At 38.0% G+C, this 23258-nt stretch overlaps 1 protein-coding gene and 1 long non-coding RNA gene across 3 annotated transcripts in view; one reads left to right on the forward strand and one right to left on the reverse strand.

Moving 5' to 3' along the window:
* The window catches only part of LOC148977121 (uncharacterized), an 87536-nt gene extending 78169 nt beyond the window's left edge, over positions 1 to 9367 (reverse strand). The window contains exons 1-2 of the long non-coding RNA XR_016145479.1: positions 9243 to 9367; positions 810 to 935 (exon numbers count right to left, since the gene is read on the reverse strand). This is a non-coding gene — a long non-coding RNA (uncharacterized LOC148977121). The remainder of the gene's footprint in view (positions 1 to 809; positions 936 to 9242) is intronic.
* The window catches only part of runx3 (RUNX family transcription factor 3), a 56033-nt gene that overhangs the window by 17741 nt on the left and 15034 nt on the right, over positions 1 to 23258 (forward strand). Inside the window, exons 1-5 of one of the 2 annotated variants that reach the window (XM_039671793.2) lie at positions 833 to 919; positions 6622 to 6866; positions 7793 to 7949; positions 9288 to 9392; positions 21794 to 21952. In XM_039671793.2, the coding sequence (XP_039527727.2) occupies positions 6696 to 6866; positions 7793 to 7949; positions 9288 to 9392; positions 21794 to 21952 (592 nt within the window). In that variant the 5' untranslated portion in view covers positions 833 to 919; positions 6622 to 6695. Of the gene's footprint in view, positions 1 to 832; positions 920 to 6621; positions 6867 to 7792; positions 7950 to 9287; positions 9393 to 21793; positions 21953 to 23258 lie in introns of those variants that run through there. The other variant, XM_039671792.2, reaches the window with a different exon arrangement.

Below are 23258 nucleotides of genomic sequence, written 5' to 3' on the forward strand. Positions count from 1 at the left end.
AAAAAGTGGTCTTTGAAGAAACCCTCAACACCCAAATTCCCACGCACAAGGTTGTGTGTGTGTGAGATAATGGTGATGACTCTGTATGAATGACATCATAAACATATGACAGAGTCATGGTTATTCTCATTTGCTGCCAGGGTCAACCACAGACGCAAAAAGTGCTTGGTCAATGGTATAATTAATGAAACGCTGTTCATTGTCTGACCACATATGAAAGAACATTTTGAAAAAGCAGACTTGAAGTGACTTTTTGGCTTGAGATACACAAATGTTTTAAATGAGATACATTTTGGTGGGAAAAATCAGCCTGCTGTTCATTACTACAGTGAAATGTGCACCAAAAAAGGCATAATTTAGTTTTATATGCACATTGTACACCCTTTCTCTGGCTCATAGAATTAAATGTATTATTTATTATGCCTTTATGACTCTTATAGTATGCAAACTCCCTCTGCACATTTTAAATGAGATAAACTTCTGCAGAATTTTAACTGCCAAACACTTTTCTGAAACACGTAATTACTGTAGATCACAGATTCAGTATCACAGCATCAAACACATAGTGAGAGACAGTCATCTCATGAATGTGTGTGTGTGTGTGTGTGCATGGGAGTGCAAATGAGCTTGCAGGTGTTTGTGTCTTGACATATCATGAGCAAATAAAAGTGATTCAACCTGATGAATCAAAATCCTATAAAACTCAAAACTGAATTGATGATGATGTTTATGAGGACTTGCCAGGCACATTTGAACAAGCAGAAAGAGCCAGGGAGACCGTATGTGATTTTTTGCAAATCAGAACTTACTTTGATGTTTCCTGTATCTCCAGCCAGTGATGTTTCAGAAGCCTCGCTTCAGCTGATGCACAGGCCGTAGCCTCCTCTAGGGGCCAGGAGGACGACTATACCACCATGAAGTTAGTCCAAATCCATCTGAAAGAGGAAATGACATTCCATAAAACAGCATTTGATTTATTTCTCAAGGGAGGCATTTTTCTCAGACAGTTCTTGCTGCGGAGTCTCAATATTCCTAACAGCCTAATAAATCTTAGTACTTTTCTACCGCAAACATTAACTCGGATCTCTCTTTGTAAAACACTTCCTGCATGCTCAATGAAAAACAGACTGTTGTGATGACACGTTCCATTATGCGTTTTCAGTGTTGAGTCTCATAACACTTCTCTGAGCATTCTTAGTTCTGTTAACATTTCTTGTAAAATAGATACATTCACCTGCATGTGCAAAATAAATGCACAAATTAGTATTTGCATCTCATCGCTTCAATAATGAAGTTTATTCAGTTCCTGAGAGGAAATATGGCTTTAATTCTGTGCTCTGTGACAGAGTGAGCGCTTCTGGACAGAAATACAAAATAATTGTTTGTTTTATATTCGCTGAAAAGATCCATATACGCTTTGAATGCCGTCATTTCTGTGCAATAACAATTCAGATTCATCCAAAAGCAAAATATGCTTTGATCTGACATGCTTTACTTAAAATATAAAACAAATCATGGCTTAGAGTGAATCATTCACCACAAGCTTCACTGTATTTGAAAAAAAGAAGGTAAACTAAGCTTCAGTACAGTCGGCAGCACCGAGAGCACTTGTATATCCTATTAATATGAGCTTGCATTTATGTATTTGAATGTACATTTATTTACAATGTATTAGCTGCATGCAATGAAAATGAAAGGATGCCATCACAAAGATGCACTGCACTCTAGATAGGACGCTGTGATGATGTCATAGGGACACCTGATATGAGGTGGGGCTGAAATTCAAGCATGTAAACGGGAGATTTAGAGTTGACTGCAGGTCATCCGTGCTGCTTTCTCAGGCAGACAAACCCGCAGTTGAAACACAAGGAGACACTGTACGGAAGGAATGCTCTCTGCGGCTTCCAGACTTGCTCCCTCTGTAATTTGTAAATGTACAGAAATGTGCTGCCGCCCACAGAGGGGGGAAGATAGCAAATACACAGACTTATGTCAGCATTTTATGCCCCGTTTTGATTTTATCTGTGGGTATGGAGGCCTGTGTGTGTGTGTGTGTTCGAGGGGTGATGACTAATAAAGTAATGTTTTAGCAGAGCATTTTGGGCAAATATCTGTGGTTTCTTTTGACTCAGTATTCTTCAGACTGTCGTGCTGCTTTTGCAAGAAATCTAAGTGGGTTGATTTGTGTGTGTGTGTGTGTGTGTCGGCATGCTTTCATCATTAACTTTTAAGACATTTAAAGTTATTTTTGACTTACTATTGGATAAAGAGGCTGGCATGTGAACGTCTTTGTTACAAGGCCTAAGGAAAATGTGTTTTGTTTTGAGGTCTCAGAGTATACCATTGATATACTGACTGAGCAACATCATTTGTTTCAGAATTATTTGTTTCGATGTAAGTTTTGATGATGGCAGAAGGGAGCAGAAGACCTCTGGTTTGTATATTGAGTAGATATGGTCAAATGTGTTTTGCAACAAATGCATGATATTTTTGGAATAACATTTGAGTAATTGCTCCAAAATAATCACATCAGCAACGGTTAAACAATTTTCTGTTTATTTAACCACTTTTGGCCCTCAAGTGTTTTCTATGAGTATTGTTTTTCTTTTAGTAGGGTGTTGTGTATGTCTTGGAGCTGCAGTGTTAGTATAAGCGTATATTACAAATGAATGCATGATTGGAGCAGACAGTGTGAGCCATATTTGCACATCCTTTGCAATAAATCTATTCCCTCCCAATTATGGAAAGCAGTTTGTTGATGTTGGGGCATACTATATCAATCCAGTGCCAAAAAAAAAAAAAACAAGTTTTTTTTTATTGCCTTTTGCATGCCTTTTGCACAACAATTACTTAAAAAATGGCTATTTAGAAATTATCCAAATCATAATTATCTAAAATGAATAGTTTTTAAAATGAATAGTTTATTTTATAATAGTCTGCATTTTTCAAGTCTGAAAGCGAGGGGAAATTTCTTAAAAAAGAAAACCTTACGACATTACATGCAGTGTCACAAATCAGGATGTTTAAGCAATGCATAGTGACAAACAGGTTTAGGAAATTGCTGTGTTGGATTTAGATGTTGTTTAATGTTTTGGGGAAAAAATAAAATCAAAAGGATCTTTTACTCCTGGAGATATTTAGCCCCATTGTAGCCTTGTAAAGAATGATGGCATGTGGGTGCTCTCTGAGTCTCTGAGTTTGAACTTGAGGCTGTTTTTGAGGGCTCTTGCCTCTTTGTATGAACTCACATCATTCCTCAGCGCTTGATTACTCGATGTGTATTTGACGCGGGCTGTAAGCTGCGCGCGCCTCAGATCGCATATCAGAGGGGCGCGCGTCATTAGGGAGGGCACGTTGCTGCGCGACTGTAACCGTAGAAACTGCGCGCGGAGTCTGAATATGACAGGCGCGCGGAGTCAGTCTGAGCGCGTGCGGTCACATATTAATAATAAACAGATGCTGAAAAAAAACACCGATATATGCATCCACAACCACCCCTGACCAGCTTGTGTTTGAGGAGGTTTCTTGGCACTATCGTGTTCAGAATAACAATTTATGTTGCAGTGTCCTTGTGAAAGTATGGCTTTCTCTTTTTTATAGCTTTATAAGTACATAACAGTTTTTTTATTATTATAGATGACTTACGTTTAGAAAACTGGCGCCAAAGCGTAGCTCATTTACGCGGCGCGAGACTAATCATATTGTCAGATTGCGCTCCAAAAAATATTTACATAGCCTACTACATGTAATCATTTAGCAGACGTTTTAAAATGTCTACGGATATATGTCTATACTATAGCATATGTTAGGCTACTACATATTATTGTAGGCTATATAATCTACATTGCTATAATATTACTTTTACAAATTATTGAGAAGAACAAGCGCGCAACAATATAATGCAGTAATTCCCTTCATAGGCCTATTTGAAATGCATGCTTAATTTAACAGAACTGTGATGCAACGTGTGACTCAAGCATTGCTGTGATTAATCAAATTATTCTGCTTTATTTAAAGTGTTTAGTCGGTGTGCAACACTGTGCACAATAGGCTACTCAGTGCGGCGCGATGCAATGAGCGGGTGGAAATGTGAAGGCGTCGAAAAGAGGAAGATACATGTAAATCCTCCGAGCTGTTGATGAAACATGCTAATGATCTTGAGCTGTAGGATAATGTGCATATTTTTTTTTTTTTTTTGCTCACTTATAGACCATTAGTGTGGGTGAGACTCTGCATTATTTCCTTAGGCTACTTCGAGATCAAGATAAACATCAGTGGTTTAGCATCACTAATAATAGCCTATAACAGAAAAAATAACAGCCAGATAATAATAATAATAATAATAATAAAGTTATTATTATTATTATTAGGCCTATTATATTTACACTGCTGTTGTTTTTTATTGCATTTAATTCTAATTAATTAGCACACACACGTGTATTTGTTGTTGTTTGTTTGTTTGTTGTCGTTGTGTTTTAAGTGAGTGGATGTTCTCTCATAACCAAACTGAGCTCATCTTTAGCATGCAAACCCGCAGAATTCTGGCTCGAATCCTGCCAGCACGAGTCAAACGTCAAGCCCACTGCACAAAACATCTCAACGCCGAAACAAACTCACGGTGTCCGGCGCAGAACGAGCAAATAAATAATCAGAATAATATTAATGACCATTACGAATTAATCTACTGTTAAAATTCTAAACGACTACTTCTGTTGGCTGTCTGTGTGTAGTCAATAAATCATTTTTAAATTGTGATAAAGAAAAATGAATATAATGAAACATTTAATAATAATTATTCAATTTGTGTTGCGAATCATTAACGACCAAATTAATAAAGAAATATAGCGTAGCCTATATATTGTAGCCCTATTAGCTGTCGGGTCATTTGTGGAGTGAGATATCTGTTTTTCCGCACTCCCATCTGAAACAATGCGTTCATGACCAGTTAATCAGCCAGTGAATAAATTTGTATTGTTGCAATTTTAGCGTCAGTTTTAGATAAAATTGTCTGTATCATCACTAATAACATTCTAAACTACTAAAAACTGATTAACTCTATAAAAAACATGCATAAGGCAATATCAGCTGACCAACACAACTGCGACAATCGCTTTATTTCTGTCAGTCTATTTTCTGTCTTTCTCTGTATTTTTCCCTCCTCTTCAGTGTCAGTTTAATGTTGCTTTATTTCACTTTTTGAGGAGCCACTGAAGGTTTTTTAAACGACACATGCGCCTACTAGTGGTGACAGCGTGAGCGCAGGGCAGGGTGTGTCAACCACACAAGAACTCATTAGATTATAATTAAATAACATATGAGACTTATAAAATTATCATAATTATTGTTGTTCTATTAGCTATAATGGGGCTAACCCATTAATTCATGAATTCGATTAATTTAGCAAAAAAAGTAAATTAAATACATAATTAAAGATTCATGGAAGATATAGAAATTTCTCAACATTATTAGATTTTTTATGTCAATTTTACTTTCAGAGCGAACATTGATATTTGTTCGCTCTGGACGTTTGATATTTGTTTGACGTTTGGCTTGACTTTTGATATTTGTTTGAATGTTATCAAAATATGTAATGTGTTTAATTATTGTCATTGCTGCTGTTTTAGCCTCTTAGTATATTTGTTATAGCAAAAAAATAACTATTTTTATTCTTGGATTTTTCTTTTCTTTTTTTTTTCTTTACAAAACAATAAAGATAAACTGGCACATAGACATAGGCTAAATAACTTCAACAGAAAATATTTAAAAAAAAAAATGTTTGTGGTTTTTAAAGGTTACACTTGGCAGACTATCCATTATGTGTCATAACATGTGAGGGGAGGATTCAAATATTTATTGATTGTTCATTAATACGAAAAGAGGAGCTTTCAGTTTTGCTTCGGCATGTTTGATGAGTCCATCAAACCCAGCCTTGGTCGCTGATTGGTCGGTTAGACCCAGCCCTGATCGCTGATTGGTGGAGCGCTCAGCGCACTCCAGGCTATAATGAGATGAGTAAATAACTCTTGTCTGCATAGCGCAGAGCGCCGCGTTTTGCATACAGGCACGTCTGACTACCAGAAACGTTTTTCTCGATTTTCTTCACTTTTTACGCTTGAATATTCATTTGGAAACAGAAAATTTGACAACAAAAGAGGACTTTAATGCAGAAACTCTTCTGAAACTGGGATTAATTTGTGTGGACTTTATTTTCGGAGACTCTGGACTGATAGGACGGAAAGTGTCGCTCTGAAAGTAAAACTGACATCCAGGATCGGCACAGACCTGCCGTACACACACTCTGGAATCAATGCTATTTAATACGTGCATTTAATATAATAGTTCCACATGCTTTGAGAGGCATACCTCTTCTGTCGTGCAGCACGAGAGTGTGTGCGCTCGTATGTGTGTTACGTGTGCTTGCGGTTTTTGTTTTTTGCTGAAGTCAGTGGGAAACTCGAGCGCACTTTAACGCAACCTTTGTGGGGCACTGAAACGCAAAATAAACGGTCACGGAGGAGTTTCGTGTCCACTGCCACGGACTTTCTGTACTTACTTCACTTTGGGTGCCTGAGCTCTTCGCGGGGTCTCACTTGTAATCTGTTGTGATGCATATTCCCGTAGACCCGACCACGAGCAGACGGTTCACGCCGCCCTCCGCCTCGTTCCCGTGCCCTAAAGTGACTGAGAACCCGGGTATGAACGTAACGGGTCCGCTGCGAACCGGGCGGCCCGTGGAGACCCGCTCCGTGGTGGACGTGCTGGCCGATCACGCCGGAGAGCTGGTGCGCACGGACAGCCCAAACTTTCTCTGCTCGGTCCTGCCGTCACACTGGAGGTGCAACAAAACTCTGCCTGTGGCTTTTAAGGTAAATTATTTTCTGAAATATATCTTATTTCACGGCTAAATTAAAGAGTCAAGTCGCACAAGCGCCAAATAGCTCCCGCTCGCGCTCTCCTGAGGAGATAACCATAGCAACAGCAGACTGCGCGAGCGTTTTCCGTTAGAATCAGTAACATTGGACATCAACAAATCAAGTACTATTTTTTACAATACATTTTTTAGTATCATTATCTGGTAACAAAATGCGTTTTTAATACCTGTAAGATAGCTAGTTGACGTGTGGTTAACTATAGGGGCGCCAAAATACAATTATTTTGCGCGAGGCAAGTTTACCAGTTTGGCTACTGATAAAAAATCATTTATTAGAAAGTCAACTTACCTGAACGTCACTGAAAAATTTAAACAGTGCTTTGCAAATTTTATCTATTTATTTGACCTATATCTATTTTTTCATTTATTCATTTTGACAGCGTGGTGACATAATTCTGCTTGTCTGATAATATGAACAGAATTTGAACAAATCACGAGACGATTCGGCACATATGTTTCTCTTTTCCCTTCATGGAATTTTTACTATTTTTATTTAATTGGAAATATAGCAAATTTTTTTTATAATTATCGCAACGGTTAGAATGTTTTATTTGCGAAAATAATCTATTATTATTAGGTTATATGCAATTGATATTCATTTCTATTTTTTTTTTTTCTAAATTAATTTTATTTGCCAAACACAACCGTGAAATTGTCAAAAGTAATTTAAATAAAATAGCTTCTCAAAAATCTAAATATTAAATGCATTTCAGTGTATATGAGCAAGATTATGTTGTAATAATTATTTTTGGGGGATTGCAACTTCCAACCCGGATTTGTTTGGTTTGGGGTTTGGGCTTTATTGTGTTTGTTTGTGTTGCTGATTAGGTTTGTTGGCTTTCTCTGTGTGTTTATTATCAGGTGGTGGCACTTGGTGATGTTCCTGACGGGACTCTGGTTACGGTGATGGCTGGAAATGATGAGAATTATTCCGCGGAGCTGAGAAACGCGTCTGCCGTCATGAAGAACCAGGTTGCGCGATTCAACGACCTGCGCTTCGTGGGAAGGAGCGGGAGAGGTGCCACATTTATCTGTTTATCTGTCTGTCTGTGATCTGATTTATGAAAAAAAAAAATGGATTCAAAGCATAGCAGTTAATTTTTCTTAATTCATGCAAAGACAGGACACAACTTGAACTCCTGAAATGCATAAACTGCCATGCATTTACACTTGTAATGAAGATTTAGTCACATAGGCAGACGAGTTGTGGAGCAAAGGCTAAAACAGCATCCTTCAGTTACTTGTCCCAGAGAAATAATTTCCCCATGCACTGCCGAATTTTCTTAAACGATTTGAGCTTTACAAACCATCTTGTTTACACACCTAAAAACACCCTACCTCTTACATAGCTCACATTCTTTCACAAGCTTTTCCTTCTCTTCTTTTTCCTCTTGGCCCCGCTCCTCGCACTCACATTTTTCCTGTAAATGTTTCACTTTAAATAGTTGCAGACGGATGAGTGGAAAGCGCTGCAGTGTGCGAATTAAAAGTACCTTTCATTTCTGCAGTCAATTACCCCACCCTCATAGCCCTCATACAAGCCACGGCTTTCTCCCCCTCAAAGCGCAGCTTCATTGCATTTAGAGATCACACACACGCGCACACAGACACACGCACACAGACACAGCGGAGTCCCGGGAACAATCTGGAACGCATTGTCTGACTAATCCACATCATAAACGCATTTGAAAGCGCATCAAAGCTGTAGTGCTGTCTCTTTTCAGAGGAAACTCATTCATTTCTCCCAGCTGTATGTGACCAACCTCACTGGGATTGTGCATGAATCTTTTATTTCATGCAGCCATGGGAGTTTCTTTTCCGGTATATGCCACTTTAGTTATACCTTAACATAGTCATTTTTTACAATCGAAAAACTCGTACATAGATATAGTCCTATACGCCACTTTGCACATTAAGCCAAGAAAAAGTGTGCAAATGTCATTTGAACGTTATTTAGTCATCGGCACACTGACCGCACAATATTTGATATTGTTGTAAACCACAAATACTTTCCATGTTTCTCTCTACACTCAGTCTGACTCAACATACCAACAGTGGGGTCGAAAAATCTGAGACCACTTGTTTTTTTTTTCCATTTTTTTAAACACATTTTATTATATGCATAATATTTTCAGAGGAAAATAGATTTGTTATTTATTTACAATCCTGAATTTGGTTTGTCCTCCTACAACAGCACTCAAGCTACATTAACAAAACTTGATCATGTTAACAAGCTTGATTCGACAATGTTTATGCTTATTTCTAGGATTAAATGAACGTGGTCTCATAGACTTTTGGATCATGCCAATACCTTTTAAAACCGTCAAGTGACATTGTGTCTTCCTGTCATCCTCAGGAAAGAGCTTCACATTGACCATCACAGTGTTCACCGGCCCACCCCAGGTCGCCACATACCACCGCGCTATTAAAGTCACCGTGGACGGACCTCGAGAGCCAAGACGTGAGTACAAAAAGAGTGTTAACCGAGGTGTATGATTGTTTCCAGAAGCGCTAACAATGACAACATTATCTTGGTTTGGTAACCACCTTTCTGCAAGACAATTTTCTTGAACTCGTATGACGTGTTTTGTAAAGCATTAGAATTATTCAACGAGTCATTTTAACGGATTCGTTGAAAGAACTTTCACCGGTCATGCTGTGTGTTTCTTTGTGCATGAAACCACTGCAGTATGCAATGAAAGATGTGTTGTCTGCTTTATTGATGTATTGTCTGCATATAATTTCATGCTAGACTGCAAATCACAACTCTTGTTGAAATTGCATTTCTTTTGCGGTGAAGGAAGCACTGTTTCATAGCGAGGGAAAGTACTTAAGGAAGTGATATGAGTTGAGATAGTCTCTTCTTTTGTGTCTGGTTTATACCGTGCTATTTTCTGCAGTAAAAACCAACCCGAGCAGTCTTTAGAACATGCGCCAAGTAAAACAGATTAGATTGAGTTTTTCTTTCTGTATTATAGCTGGTAGGTTTATTATTGCACGCTACGTTGCATTTTGTAGCTAAATGGGTGAAGATGCGTAATAGTGTTGATATTATACTATGTTAGGTGGAGTATTCAGAAGGGGCGACGAGTATTTGAACTATTTTCAGAACACCGACGGCTTTAAAAGACCTATGAGTCATCCGCAGGATGATACCAGGGAATAGAGCAACTGTATGTGTGTGTGTTCCCAAAATGTACCGTGCAGTGTATTTCTGTGAGTAAGTGTTGCTGTATAAAACCGTGTTTGGGTTTATACATACCTGCACAGCAGCATGTGTTAATATTAAACAGCGAATAGTCCTTCGTGGTCTAGATGGTTGCCAACCTCAGATGTCAGTTGTGGTGTGTTATTAAGCCTTTCGGGCTCAGAGAGTGAGGGTGCGTCTCTGAGCCGCAAACAAAGAGGGTTCAATGAAAGTGGCCACTTTCTCTGACCAACGGGGTCAGCAGTGCCTGACCGCATTAGAGCCGCTGAATTAACACAGCACTGAACGCCTGCTAGGGGTACAGATCCATAACACTAATGCAGCCGCGACCACAACCGGAGAGAGCGGGAGATAAAGGGAAGTCAGTGCTGCTGTTTACATTTTGTCATATTTGTTCATACACTTACCCCCCCAAAAATAATTTGGACACTAATGAATTTATTTAATTGCACTAAATATCACACCAGGTACATGTTTTAAGCAAAACCACAGTTTTTGTCAACTTTTTAAAACTTTGTGCTGGGCAAATACTAGTGGAACATGTCCATAGTTAATGTGATGAACTACACCTGTGGTTACTCTGCTAGGACACCTGGGTGAATTTGAGGTAAACTGACTTCATACATCCAAAAAAAAGTGATGTTGGGTGAATCTCATGAAGGAGATCTTACTCAAAGAGAAACCCTAATGTTAGGATGAATATTTTATTTATTTGAATGCATTTCAAAATTATTTTTTGACAATTAAGCACATCCTCCTGTCAATTAAAGAAAATTCCTAATAAAAATATCAAATATATAATATTCTATTATAATACATTTGCACATTTGTATATATTTGTACTATTTTTTACTGCATTACAGCAACGAGAACTTATTTTAAGAGAAATTTTCGTTCAAATAATTCAAATGATGCAAACGATTCGTATGGTCCTAAAAATGGCTTCATTTTCTTCATACATTTTTTTTCTTTCCTGAAATGTGGTAAAATCGAGGTGCCCAGTTAGGTCTGTGGAAAGCTCTCGAGCAAAAGCCACTTGGCTTTATGTTTTTTAAAATGCAATGGCATGTAATAATGCAAAGCACATGCAAAAATCCCTTTTGGTTCAATCCGGCGCTTTGTTTATCTTTTTGTTACGTGTGTAATGCTAGATTTCCTCATGCGTGTCATATTTATCATGTTGGCTCACTGACATTTGGCTTGTAATGATTCTTTAGAGCCGTTTCCTGCAGAGCGGGTCACATTGCTATAGCACGCCTGATCTGTAGCCTGCGCTCACTCAACTATCACTAATGAACAGGTACTTCAGACACAATGCAGTGGGAAAGTGTGTGAGTGGTTACATTAGACTCTGAGTATGCGAAATGACTTCAGACTTCGGACTGTTTTTATGAACAGTAAATGATAAATAATTAGAAATGTGATGTTTTTATCAAAAATCTTTTGGAGGTGTCTATGGAAGTGATTGGCTACGTTCACACTGCAAACCTTAGTGCTCAATTCTGATTTGTTGCTCAGATCTGATTGTTTTTTGTATAGCTGGTAAATGTGGCCACTATCAGATTCCAGTGCGAACAAATCATGGTCCTGGAGTGACCCGTATGCGCAAAAGCATGATAAAAAGCACACTGTCATATGGAATAGGGCTGTCATAGGGCAGAGAATACGCATTTATTTATAGTGTGAAGTGCCATGGAAGCCAGCGAATTTATGAGCACGCAATATAGAAAAACTAAGACGAGAATGCAAAAAAGTAGTGCATAGTTTTTAAACATTTATGAAACGAGCGGTCACTGTCATACTTGAGTTTTCAGACTGACTGCCTTTCTCAATAGTCTTCAGTTCAGGTGTGTATGTTAAATCTCTGAAGTGACTCCCATGAGCACAGAATTGTGACGAATGTTGCTCTAGAGGGACGTAAAAGTCGCATGCATTGCAATATGACTGTTCAGACTGATGTTGCATTGAGAAACATTTGACCTGTATCAGATTTAGGACCACTTATGGAAGTGGCCCAAATCAGAATTGAAAGATGCAATGTGGTTTGTGCTGTTCACACTGTCATGAGTCACATATGAGCAAAATAATTGGATTTCGGCTAAGTGACCGTCCCATAATGCTGAAAACAAATGTGCATGTTCGCCACAAGCATAGATTTTTGTGTGTGTGTTTTTCGTGTATTGTACTTTTGTCAGATATGTTGCGTTGATGGCATCTTTCATGAGAAAAACCACACCCTCTCCTCCCCCAGGCGCGGGCTGACTGAGGCTGTGTGTGTACTTATGATAGTGCTGCCAATGGAATAATACCTCTTTAATGTTTACCTGCGGAGTTGATAAACCTGATAGACGGGACCCCCCACACACAAACAACAGAAGCACAGGCATCTTGAAATGATCAACGCTCTCCATACTTTGCATAGATGGCCCAAGAAATATTTAGACACTTTATTTGCACAAATACACCAAATTTGTTCAGTGTGTAGAAAAGTTATTACCTAAAAACCTATCAAACTAGCAGCATTCGTTTTTTAAAAAACCCTAAGTCATTGCAAAAATACCCCAGAAAAGTGAAGCATTTGACCACAGAGAAGAGAAGAGAAGAGAAGAGAAGAGAAGAGAAGAAAAGAGAAGAAAAGAGAAGAGAAGAAAAGAGAAGAGAAGAGAAGAGTCATTGCAAAAATACCCCAGAAAAGTGAAGCATTTGACCACAGAGAAGAGAAGAGAAGAGAAGAGAAGAAAAGAGAAGAGAAGAGAAGAGAAGAGAAGAGAAGAGAAGAGAAGAGAAGAGAAGAGAAGAGAAGAGAAGAGAAGAGAAGAGAAGATTATAGTCAGGGGTTTCAAGTTGGACTGTATTTGCATTTTTGGCACACATCTCTCAGAGGGCATGTAAATCTCTTAACAAAATCATTTTCTGTGTTATTTTTCCACAGATATCATTCTGTGTTTCTGTAAATAAAGGAGTGTACATACATTGCTATGTATGTATGTGTGTTTAAAACACCTGCCAGGTGTGTCATCCATTAAATAATGCATGCCACACCCATATATATATATATATATATATATATATATATATATAAACACTTAGTTATGCATATTGCAGATCATAAAAATAAAGATAAAAGTATAGATACAACTCCTACTGGCTCTTTGGGAAAGTTTGATTACATGCTTTAAAGGGATCATATCTGCTGTCGTTTTCTTCATTTGAGATTTTTCTTTCCTTTGGGAGGGTAAAAATCTTGCATTTGTGCGAGTGTTCTGCGATTTTTAACGGTGGTATCATCACACTAATGCTATTAACAATCGTTCTGCTATGTATGCATCATAAGAATGTTTCTTCAAAGCAACGCTGGTGGACATTGCTAACGGCGAGTGGCAGCTTTCGTCACCACTGACGCTAAATATGAATGGAGCCAATATCGGATGGCAAATGAATGGAATGCGTTTGATTAAAATGAACAGACGTTTCATTACAGTGAAAACAAATGGTCAAGCATGCAGTGCAGATTTAGCCACTGAATGTGCGCATGGCTGCTTTAGCATGCATGCAATCCTACTCAGCGTTTGACAAAAAAAGGATATAAAGGATGATTCTGTCCTAGTTATATTCACCTTCCAGTCATATTTTCTTTTATTCGAGGGATAAACTCGACAAAGGCTGACAAGAGAGGCATTATATCTCCAAGCTCAACCTGTGTTCGTGCACTTCCGTCTTTATTCTTTGACCCAGCAGACATCACTAGCTGCTTTAAAGACTAATTTAATAAAGTAGCATAATAAAGCACCTCACAGTCCATAATAAACGTCTGAGAGGCAATGGGTAGGAGAGAGAGACAGAAAGGAGAGGGAGGAGTGTTACGGGAACATTATAGTGAATCATCTGTTTATTTTTCGGCCATTTTTAACAGTGAGGAAAATTCTGCAAATAGCCTAATTGAAGAGGCGAGATGTGCCCAGACTTCCAGTAACACACACACACACACGCCGAGCTTGTTGGGAAAAGGAGAATTTCTCCCTGTCAAAGCGTAGTGTTTCAACATTTTAGGTTCATATCATGAGGAATCAATTTATCCTTGATCTTTTGAGATAAAAGACTTCATTGTGCCATGAAAACTATCATTTTTCAAGCTCAAAACATGTCTCGTTCCGCACTTCCACAACTTTCTGACGTCAGACGGATACATTTGACCATGACCGCCATGCATTAATGAGGTTCACAAACCTGGCCCTCCCAATGATGGTAAGATAACAAAGAGTTTTCATAAAAAAATTCTATTATTTACTAATTTGAGAAGATCTGAAGATGTCCTCATTTCTAAGTAAACAATTATGTGTGTGAACAAAAAGACTGAAACCTATTCTGTGTGATGATAGATATATCTCTGTATCAGTTCTCACACTCCTGCAAGCTGCAGTTGCGTCAAATCCTGTCACAGGCACACAAACGCGTGGGCGCTTGCATTTTGAAATCAAGGGTCTCTTCCTGCCCTTTAACACCTCTTGCAGTTCTCATCAGATCATCTCCTCCCTAATTTCCACTCCATCTTCCAGTATAATCTGAAATAAAGTCTCTAGAGAGTCAGTTTAAAGAGCCCGGTGAAATTCCTCACGCGAAAACTCAGTTGCGTTTGAATTTCATTAGCTTGGCAAGGGAATGCGCTCCTAAATCACACTCTTAACACAAAGTGTGCTCGTTCTTTTGTCCTATAAAACCCAGGCATTATATTTCCGAACATTCCAGCTGCACACAGCCAGCAGAGAGCAGAACACCTCCGTTAGATGCATGTATGCTTGATAAGAAGAGTCAAATGCATGTCGTATCATCTGGGTCAGGAGGGTTTCTTGGTTTGAGTTACAACTAGGCCAACCAAACACCAAACCACTCATATGCAGGTCAGGTGCATGCACATATGAACACAACAGCACTGACTTGCACGCTGCCTGTGAAAGGTTTGCACTTAACTACTTGTTGTTTATATGACTATTTTACACATTTAAGAGAATGCAAATAACAGAGAATAAGATTTATGTTGTGAAATATTCTTGTGAACTAATTGTGAAAAAAATTTTTTTTTTAAAGAAGTGTTATATTACTTCACTGTTCTCAGTGAAGTCACAAAAAACCCACAAACACATGTGCGCTGTTACGCCCTTTTTGTTTTTAATGCTTTTCTGCATAAGACCTGAACAGGAAAAGTAAAGAGGGCGTAACAAACACTGACATTAAAACACACAAAGCGTTGGGTGACTGCCTCTGGCTCGTGTATTGTCTAATGGATATGGGCAGTATTAAAGGGTCTTTATCTCACCTGCTCCTACTTGCCCTAGAGAATGAATTAAGGACCAGAGATAATAATAAAAGAGACTCTTTATTCCCTCGGATTTCCACATGACGAGGAGCGTTTGAGAAAAACACTGTACGACTTATTACAGGGACATGCTCAAGGCCACAATAATTATGGCTTAACCGCTACACATGAATGTGTTTTAATTTCATTTCATTTAGGTAAATGCTGCTTCAATTTTTCATTTCTTTTTTATTTTCATGCATATAATTGAAGGTGAAGTAGCTGTAGTAGTACAGCTAAAATGACTCTTTTTATTTAATTATTATCTTACTCCCAGGGTACTTTTAATATCATTAATATTCAAATTTGAGGGGCATAAAAATCTCAGAAACAGAGTGCCGTGTGCAGTTTGAGGTTGAATAGAGGCTCTGTTTGGGATTTACTGCCCAACACACTTCACTGGCACAGACCCATTTCCTGTCATGGGCTGATTGGATCGGTCGTGAACTGCTCTGACATCACGACAGCTCTCAGATGGACAGAGAGTGAGTGTGTGAGTGGTTCGAAAAAGAAGGCAGGTGCAGTGATCTTGGCAGATGTAGAAACGTCTCCTGCGTTCGTTACTACGGAAGCACACTTTCATCTGAGGCCTCGGTAACCACACCTGACGTACGCACAAACTTACTCCCACCAACTGTCAACTACAACGGTGGAGGATAAAACAGGTGGAGCTCCACATTCATTTAACTCATCCAGACATTTCAAGTCATTTAGAACTGCTTTGCAATGCATTTTCAGAGATAGTAGTAACCCTATTGAACAAATTCACACTACTCTCATCCTCAGACGGGCAGTCCAAAGTCTGACACACACACCATCCGAAGCATACCGCGCATAAAAATAGGAATGGCATGTTTGCGTTTTGGAAAAGTTGTGTTTACAACACTCTAAACAATGCTGGGTTGTTTTAACCCAAATTTGGGTCAAATGTCGACAAATCCAAATGTTGGGTTAAAAATGTCATTTCAAATTTTTACCCAACTTCAACTTTCACTTTCAACTGTACATTTTTTAATTGCATTTTTACCCCAACATTTTGTCCATATTTGAGCCAAATTTGGGTTGATACAACCCATCATTTTTTTTAATGATGCATTTTGGAAAAGTTGTGTTTACAACACTCTAAACAATGCTGGGTTGTTTTAACCCAAATTTGGGTCAAATGTTGACAAATCCAAATGTTGGGTTAAAAATGTCATTTCAAATTTTTACCCAACTTCAACTTTCACTTTCAACTGCACACTTTTTAATTGCATTTTTACCCCAACATTTGGGTTTGTCCATATTTGACCTGGCCTGGGAAAACCCAGACAACTTGCTCTGAATCGGCTTCAAAATCCCAGTTCTAAGATTTTATAGCCTATATTACAAAGATGGATGCCGCCGTCGAACATCACTCGTTCGAATCAGCTATCGCGTCCGCCGCTCTGCATACGTCATCTCCGTCATCGCTCTGATTGGTTTTAGGTCTACCCGCAACGTCCGTTGATGATGCCCCTCTGGAAATGATTTGTCTATGACGCTTTGCCAGACCATAACTCAGTTTTAACTGAGAATGGTCTGGTTTTAACCAGGTTATATTTGACCCAAATTTCGGTTGAAACAACCCAGCATTTTTTAGAGTGAAGATACTGAGTTGATATGCAATGAGCATTTAATAATTCAATTACCAAGTTTAATTTTTCAAGTTTAAGTCTTTTTTTTTATTGGTGTACTGTCTGTAAATGGCACATAAAAAATGAATTAACTGTGGTTGGTAATTTAATGTCGAAAGTCTACGATTTCTGCAGAATTCCTTTAAATAATTAATCTTTTTTTTTCTTTTTTTCCCTTTTTTCCCCTTTTTTCTCTTATTTTCAAAAAATGAATAATTTTAATGACACACAGCACTTGAAAAATAATTGATGACAATCATTTCAGAAACCCGCTTATTTGCTTATTTTTCTCCAGACCTTCTTCAATCGGTCGAGCTAAAGCACGTGTTACCCTCAGTCTGTGCAGATCAATTTCACAATGTTATTAAGTGCCTATCAGCCCCATTTATAGACACCCGTATAAATATTAACAGTGTGCCCGCCGTAACATGTCTGGCCCTCCACAGCAAATGTCGAGTTTCGGTCCTGCCCAAATGCATACACACTCTGCCAGCGCTAAAAGAGCCTGTGTTCTGTCTTTCCAAAAGGGGAACATATGTTTCTTTCTTTTCATCGTTAAAGAGAGAGAATGAAGCGAGAGAGAGAGAGAGAAGGAAGGAAGCTGGGCGTATCAGTCAGTTGATCAGTGCAAGTATGAAAGCTGAAAGTGTGCAGAGAGGGCCTCTGTGTACACACTCCATGTGCAGAAAGTACGAGATCGAATGAATGATGACGATGGCTATACTTCTTATATCCCAGAACTGTTAGTGGGCAGGATGGTTTTACTCGAAGAGCAACGGTGAAACTTGAAGCAATGCTAAAACAGTTAGTCAAGATGAGGAAGACATGACATTAGTTTGGTCAGTTGTGGTTGTTCTTTTTACGCTAAATTTCTGGTGAAAAATAGTTATTGTCTGTGTTTGCATATCAATCTGCGCATTATTGGTGTAAATTAGGGCTGTCAAACGATTAATCGCGATTAATCGCATCCAAAATAAAAGTTTGTGTTTAAACAATATACTGTATGTGGGTGCATTGTGTATAATTATTTTATATATATAAATACAGACACATGCTTGTATATTTAAGAAATATTTTCATGTACTGTACTGTAAATAGATTTATATATAATTTATATTATATATAAATATAAGTATTTTATATATAAATAATATTTTTTTCTTAAATATACATGCATGTGTCTGTATTTATATATATATATATATATATACAATAAGTAATTATACACACAACACAAACTTTTATTTTGGATGCGATTAATTGCGATTAATCGTTTGACAGCCCTAGTGTAAATTAGTCATATTTTGAACATTTATTCAATTGCATCTGTCACATGACAAATGAATGAAAGAATCAAGAGTTGAACTATTTTTTTTTTATTCAGAAAGAAATTAAGTGATATCTTAACGAATGATTCATTGAATCATTTACTCAACAGATTCATTCGAACACATTGATTCATTCAATACCCAATTCAAGTGTCTTTGAGTCATTAAATCATCGATAATCGAGAATTATGAAAATCAATAATGATGATGTTTACATTGTAAATATATTGTTTAAATAATTTGTATATCTGATATAATTTAACCTGACAATCTGATGATACTTCTTATTTTGTGACTTGAAAAATTACATTTCAGCACAAATTAATCTATCTGGCTTGAAAAATAACACACCTTAACCCATGGTAAAACATTCAAATGCATGTGAAGGTGAGAATTTGATTTGAATATCTTTGTTAAGAGGTTGTGGTGTACATCTATATCTCCATCATGCAGTGTCTGTTGCAGTTGTGTTCATCCCAGTCCATTTCCCCATGATATGTGCGTGTGTGTGTGCATGAGAGCGATCCACTCTAATTAGTGTGTCTGTGTGTGTCCTGTGGTTATGATATCATTCTCACAAAAAGTCAACATTCCTGTCTAAGTGCCCCCTTACCTATGAAATATTCATTCATCCATAATAATTCAGACAGGGTGAATGTAGCCAGGGCAGATGTAGGGTTTGACCCCGCAGCCAAACAGGAGAGACACACTAGTAGTGCCTGAACAGAAAGGCTTTAACTGTATGACCTTACAACTGCATTAAGAAGACATACAGATAAAGTGACTTAAAACAAATGCTTAAAAGTTAGTGCCTGAGGCAAAAAAAAAGTAATATTTATGACTATGCATTGCAATTGATTGCTCTTTTGTGCCATATGAGCTATTTTGCATTTACGTATTATAAGTTTGTCTCAGATTTTTCTCCTGAAATGTATGGAGAGAAATAAAAATAGACACAAATGAGTCATCCAGTAAAAGTAGAACTAGAAAATGAATGTGGATAGCAGCTCATATCATTTGATGATACATTGCATATTTTGGAGACATTGTTGAGATCTTTTCTCAATTCTTTGTGAAACATCTGAAAAGTAGGGGGAAGTCTTGTTGTAGTTGTTTTCTATTTAATCTCATTGCAGTCTAGGAGAAACAACAGAGAAATATGTTTTTCTTTCCTCTGGGATTATGTGTTTGTTTATTTCGCACTTTATAAACAAACCAAAAAGTACCCAAAAAAATGACTATTTATCATTTTGATCGAATGAGAGAGGGAGACAATGCATGGCAACAAATGGAGGGAGCGATAAACTAACAGAAATATTACCCCAGGGGTAAAGAAAAACGTGGAGTGATGCATTGCCCTTGGGTGAAAGAGAGGGCAAGAACACACAAAATCCATATCACAGCGTCTGTTATCTCTCTATATCTGAATAAAACATTCAAATACAGCCATTACTCCACATTAAAAACCACAAAACGTTCACATGTTCTTCACACAAGCCACTGATAGTCACATTAAACTCATCCATTAGAGCTGACCAGACTACACATATGATGATGATGATGATGATAGTGTGTGTGTGTGTGTGTGTGTGTGTGTGTGTGTGTGTGTGTGTGTGTGTGTGTGTGTGTGTGTGTGTGTGTGTAATGGCTATTGAAGTGGGATGGCAAATTATTGTCAGTGATAAACACACACACACACACACTCATAGCGAGGTTTTTCTTGGTGATTTCCTCTGTGGATCATCAAGCATTACATGAGTCACGACTGAGTACACAGATCTGTCTGAAAGCCATAAGCTCTTTTCCAGACCATTTTACACAATATTTGTGATGTTTTATGCTTATTAGAACATGATATTGTTTATTGAAATGCTAATGTCAAACTTTTATTTGAAATAAAGTCTGACATTTAATGCTAATGTCAGACTTTATTATTTGTGAGTGTGTGAGTTGCTGCCAATGTTATAAGAAGGCAGCCGCCTGCACTCTAAAAAATGCTGGGTTGTTTTAACCCAATTTTGGGTCAAATATGGACAAACCCCAGCCATTGGCTTACATTTTTAAATTACATTTTTAACCCAATGTTTGAGTTTGTCCATATTTGACCCAAAGTTGGGTTAAAACAACCCAACTTTGAGTGTAGAGTTTTTTAGAGTGTATTTTTTAAGTGCTATGTGAAAATATTTCCTTTTTATAAAGAGAAAGGGTGTGTTCTGTACATTAATATTATGGAAATTATATTAATTATGTATGAGATTAGTGTGACAACATTTCTTGCTTACTTGGTAACTTTCGTAAAGTATGTGCATGATACCAGAGATGTAATGTAATGCATAACCATGTAGTTTATCCGCATAAACAAGACAAATAAATTAGTCATTGAAGTGCTTTAACAAGTTTCAACTTTTCTGGCTTGATTTGTTTCAAATAAATGACTTTACTATCCACAAGGGGCGCTCCTGTAAAAAATAAAGTGGGTGAAACTTCCGGTATGGCGGCGGAAGTAGCATTCCAATGGTATTTTGTGTGTTAGTTAGCGAAGAGGCTAGCTGTTTTTCGGAGAATTATTTTACTATTTAAAGACGCAAATCTTTATGAGAGATGTCGTTACGGAGCTCAGGGACAACATGTGCTGTTCGCGGTTGTATGTATAACTGGACTAAACTACAAGTAATTCAGTGGCTTAAACGTGATTGTTTTGAACATAAGCTGAAAACGAAATCAGAGTGATCCTGCCAACGACTGTAGTTTCCATCACCTCCCAAAAGACGACGAATCTTCCTGTGTACATTTGTTTAAATTCTTAATATTCTATAAACTCTATCAGCATGTGATTGGCTGTTCGCTACTGATGTTACACCTAAACTCAGGATCAAAGTTAATGTATTCAAGTAGCACATTCATTTATAATTTTGAATAAACTCCAAAGCACAATGACTGAGTGTGTATTTTTTATTTTAATTGTTTGTCAGCTCGCACAACTGTCTGTCACCATGCCTTGATGAGTATTGATTATTAATAATGTTATTATAACACTCCCAATCAACTACTGCGGAGGGTAAAGGTACTGTTATTTCACCCTTTTGAATTTTGTTGAGGTTGTGTTCCCTCATCGTTAGCTAGTTTGGATCGCTATAACTTGAATGACTGTCAACTGTTGATTGAACGAGTGTCAAGCATGTCAAATCGCGCTTTGTTTACTTCGAACCGGAAGACGCGCCCACTTTTGACGCAAGGCCTCATGGGGCGTAGGAAACTTGTGGATAAATTGTATGTACAATGAGTCAAACTCATGTTCCGGGTCATTTCTCTCTACAGGTCACCGCGTGAAGCCAGACGACCCTCACAAGCAGTTTTCCGATCGCCTGAGTGACATCGAGCGTTTCCAGAGGGCCAGCCTGAGGATGAACCCTGGCAACGGGACCGCCCGCTCCCACCAATCCCATTACAGTCCCTCCAGCACCACACAGATACCAGGTGTGTTTTGTCCCTGGATGCCCTACAGATCCTGTGTATGTGTTTGTTAGAGTCAGACGTTAGCTCGTCACAACAACTCGCACCTCGACGTCTGGAATCTAGCAACCCCTCTCGATCTCGGCTCCCACGTCAGCGTGTGTGATAGTGGGCGAGGATGCGTTCTCAGACGCATGTAAAGACCTTTGAGCACGATGTCTGCTAGCAAAACAGCAAAACTCTCACACTCTCCAAGGCACGTATGCACTTCGCTTACAGTCTATCTTTCTATTTTCTGTCCCTCTCGCTCAAATAAACGCACACACCCAGGCACTTTTCGCACCCCACCCTTCACTCATCCACCTGTTCTCATACGCGGCAGCAATGTGTGTGTGTTGCTGAAATGTGCTTCTTTTATTCATTCTTGTTTGCTCACTGTTTCTGCATTGTAGACTGAATCACTCACATTTCTAAAGAGCTCAAACTGGTGTGTTTTATGGCCATCTGAGCAGTCGTGACTCACGTTTCAATCAAACTCTCATAGCTCCTCATCTCTGCCTCAAGTCAAGTCATCTTCATTTATAGAGCGCTTTTAACAATGTAGATTGTTTCAAAGCGGGTTTACAGGGATAATAGGAAATTAAAGTAACAGAGATTGTTTTGGCCTTATGACAGCTCTAGAATAAAGTTAATTTTTCTAGCTAAAGTTAGTTTTAATTGATTCACTTCTAATTGATGCATTTCGTTTAGTTCTTTTAATCATTAGGGTCGTAAACTATAAAATTTACGTAAAACGTATTCCTTACTGCTCGCGATTTGTAAGTTGGGTGGTGTTTGTAAGCTTGTAACGTCTGATTTGTTTGGATTGGCTTTGATTTTGTCATTTCGTTAAACAATTTTGCCTTTTTTATTTGTTTTTGTTTGCTCACTGCATCTGTAGTGTAGGCAGAATCGCTCATATTTTGTGGAAACTCAAACAGAGTTGTCGTGTGTTTATGATTATCTAAGCAGTCGTGACTCACATCTCTCTACGATCCATCAAAAAACCAGAAAGACCAAATGCTCCCGAGGGGCATATCACGGCCTGCTGTTCTTTCATCTTTCTTTTATTCTTTTCAGTTTTCACCATTCGCATTTAAAGTCAAATAATTGAAATAATTTATAATATATAATGAGAATAGTTATTAAAAAAATATGGGTTAGACTTTACAATAAGGTTCATTAGTTAATATTAGTTCATGTATTAACTATCATGAACTTACAATGAGCAATGCATTTGTTACAGTATTTATTCATTTTTGTTAATGTTAGTTAATAATAATCCAGCTGT

Source organism: Pimephales promelas, chromosome 11 (genome assembly GCF_988280905.1).
Source record: "Pimephales promelas chromosome 11, fPimPro1.hap1.1, whole genome shotgun sequence".
In the NCBI taxonomy this organism is placed as follows: domain Eukaryota; kingdom Metazoa; phylum Chordata; class Actinopteri; order Cypriniformes; family Leuciscidae; genus Pimephales; species Pimephales promelas.